Genomic DNA, 3,193 nt, shown 5'->3' on the forward strand with positions numbered 1-3,193 from the left:
CTAAACTCTCTATCCCTCTCCCTTCCTCTCTGTAAAAAATCAATAAAATATATATATTAAAAAAAGAAAGAGGGTTAAATAAAAGCATTTTAACGACAAACTAAAACAAAGTAGCTGCCACCAGTTAACCCTCACTTAAAGACCTTCTTAAGTATGCACTACAGGCAGAAACAGATCTCTTGCATAATGAGATGCCAAGAATCAGACTCACTTGCTGTTATCTTTTGAGTTTTAAATGAATGACAATAATAGCTAAGTGAAGTGTTCTTGCACTGTTCACTAAGAGGCAAAGGTATCAACTCAGACATGTTTTAAGTTTTAGGACTAACCACTTACCAGAAATTGAGGGCATAAGTTAGAAGTGAGTACAGGAAAAGAATGGAATGATTTTAAAAAAGTAATCCAAAAGAGAGGATGCCTACCATACTAACTTTCTGACTTTCTTCTTTTCTATTACATGTATTTAAGACTATACTTAAATATTGCCATGGCTGTACCTCACAAGTTCTGAATAATATTATTTCCCTGATTGTTCAGTTCAAAATATTCTCTATTACTTTTTTTTTGGCTCATAAGTTACTAACAAGTACAATTTCATATTTCAAAGATGGGAATTTTATAGTTATCCTTTGTGGCTGATTCAGCTTAGATGCACTGTGGTCACAGAACATGATAGCATGATTTAAAATTTATTGAGACTTATTTTATGGCCCAGTGTAGGGCCTGGCAGAAATGTTAGAATAAGCCGAATGACTAGCTTCAAGGGCTGAGGAAGAAGAGTAAAGGAAGACCCCCTCTTCTTGGCTTAGACTAATGGGTTGGAATCATTATTCAAAATGGGACTGAAGGTGCCTGAGAGCCATCCTAAGAAAGAGGCTTAATAGCTCCGGAGCTAGCAAGGAGTTTACAATTGGACATAATAAGAATAGTGTGCCTGGCAGAGTGCTTTAAATGCTTTATGGTATCATACAACTCCAAGAGTTTGCCCAAGAAGCTACAACCAGGCTGCTCTGGGTTGAGGAGAAAATGCAATGAAGAAGTAGGAGAGAGATCCCAAAACCTGAGCTGTGAAAGGAATGAGGGCTCAGGAGCTGATGTATAAGTTTGGGGAATTTGTAAATGACGTAAGTGATAACACAATGACCCTGGGAACATCGTAAATACCAAGGAATTTTTGCACACTGCCTCCCCTGAGCTTCTGATCACCACCCCCTTTGGGGCCTAGGCTACCAACTGGCAGATGCTCTCCCTGGGCTCCAGACACACTGACTTCCCCTCCGCTATTCGAACACATTAAACTCTGTGCCATCTCAAGGCTTGCTGTCTCCTTTGCCTGGGATCTCTAACCTTCGCTTGAGCGTGGCTGGCTTCAGAGAGGACTTCTCTGACCTATCTATTGAAGTCCTACTCCTGCATTATTCTCTATCATAATACTCTATTTTCCCCCTTCACAGTACGCAGTCCAATCTGCCACTCTATCTGCTCACATTTTTTGGCTGCCTCTTCCATTGAATGTGACCCGTGACGGCAAAGATGCCTGGCTTGTTGGCCTCTGTGTCATCAGCCCTTAGAACAGTTCCTGATAAATAACATGTGTTCCATATTTGTTAAATCAACTATATAACCCGATTTCTCCCTCTATCGCCTCTCTCAACTGGGGTCATGCATTCCTTCTGAAATCCAAGTTCTTTTCTCACTGTATGGACCTATACAATCAAAAGAGCTAACAACACTTATCGCACTATATTAGATACCAGGCTATACGCTCCATTTACGCCGTTTCACTTCACCCCCACAATAATCCACTCACACAGTATGTGCTTTTAAGATGATCTCTATTGCACAGGTAGGAAACTTGGCCAAGTCCAGACAAGGGGTGGAGCTGGGAATCCAGTTCAAACTTCAAAAACAAAACAAAGCCAGGCCACTGCTCACATCCAGTGAGGGCATCCGCTCTAGTTTGAGAAGTCCGGAGTTAGCCTTTCTTATCTTTTGAGATGACACCTGCTCCAGCCAGGCCACATCCTAATCCATACATTCGACTTTCACTCCCTCTCCCCACGGGCAGGCGAAGGCAGGGAGCAGCGGAGCGCTGTCCTGAACTCCCACTTCCTGGCTTCTCCCGAGGAGGATGCATGTGGGGAGGAGAAGAACTCCAAGCGTCAGCAACTCGTCTCTCGGCACGGAGCAAGAGGTAACACGGGGCCTAACAAGCCACCGCCAGGTTTTGGAGTAGAAGCCCATTCCCGCACCGCGGCCGGGGCAAAAGCGCTTACCTTAACTGCCACCTCCGGAGCCGCGTCCACCGCCACCGCCAGAGAGGGCTTGGCGGAAGGCGACTTAGTCAAGTGCATGAGGGAGTCCGCCGCTGGCAGTGGACACCGTCCGCCCTCACTGTCCGAGTCCGATTCGGACCCTGAACCCGAACCGTAAGAAGCAGCCAGAGCTGCAATCGCAGCCGACATGACGGCGGTAGAGCTGCGGAGACCAGGCCCCGGCGGAAGAAGCGGCGGCTCCCAGGTCCTGAAAGATTGCCAATGCGCACCTTGTTTAGTTCCTTTGCTAAGCAATAATTTATGACACTTTAAATAAATTAATTAGCATTAGAATAAGTACAGCATAACTGATAATTTGGAACATGTATCGAGGGAAATAGAATTATATTAGCTTATAACTTTCAGGACCTTTTTGACTTAAGACTACGAATTCCGATATACTTTGCCGGTCGGAGTCCTGCACTCCCGGCGTGCAGCGCGACAGGAAACCAGAGGCACAATGGGAAATGTAGTTTAGATCGAGGGGGCGGGGCCGGCAGGCATCTCTTTGACCCCGCCCCCGAATGGATGGTTCATTCAATTGGCTATCATCTTCCCTCATTCCCTGGCCAGGCAGTGTTCTCTCCGTCCCCTCCCCCAAATTGAGGATTGGGCAATACCATGAAACCTCAGGAAAGGGGGGAAGATTGATACTCATCCCCGCTTATGGGCGAGGGGGCGGAGGCTGAGTTTCCCTCCACGGCTGCACCTTGGTCCTGGGGGCTGAAGAGGAAGGCGAGAATCTGAAGTTGGAAGACGCTGACTGGCGGGGAATAGCTCCTGATGGGAAGGGTGGGAGGTTAGGTGGCGAGAGTCCAGCGGTCCCCCCTGCTTCAGGCGCTGGTCCCCGCGCCCGGTTGTGGAGCGGGGCGCGCGGG

The 3,193-nt window shown here is 47.1% G+C and overlaps 1 protein-coding gene across 1 annotated transcript in view; it reads right to left on the reverse strand.

Moving 5' to 3' along the window:
* CDC40 (cell division cycle 40) overlaps nt 1-2,812 on the reverse strand; it is a 50,708-nt gene extending 47,896 nt beyond the window's left edge. The window contains exons 1-2 of the mRNA XM_005883755.2: nt 2,685-2,812; nt 2,277-2,523 (exon numbers count right to left, since the gene is read on the reverse strand). Of these exons, the coding sequence (XP_005883817.1) occupies nt 2,277-2,465 (189 nt within the window). The 5' untranslated portion in view covers nt 2,466-2,523; nt 2,685-2,812. The remainder of the gene's footprint in view (nt 1-2,276; nt 2,524-2,684) is intronic.
* Nucleotides 2,813-3,193: the final 381 nt, after the last annotated feature.

Source organism: Myotis brandtii, unplaced genomic scaffold, assembly GCF_000412655.1.
Source record: "Myotis brandtii unplaced genomic scaffold, ASM41265v1 scaffold8, whole genome shotgun sequence".
NCBI classification, from domain to species: Eukaryota; Metazoa; Chordata; class Mammalia; order Chiroptera; family Vespertilionidae; genus Myotis; species Myotis brandtii.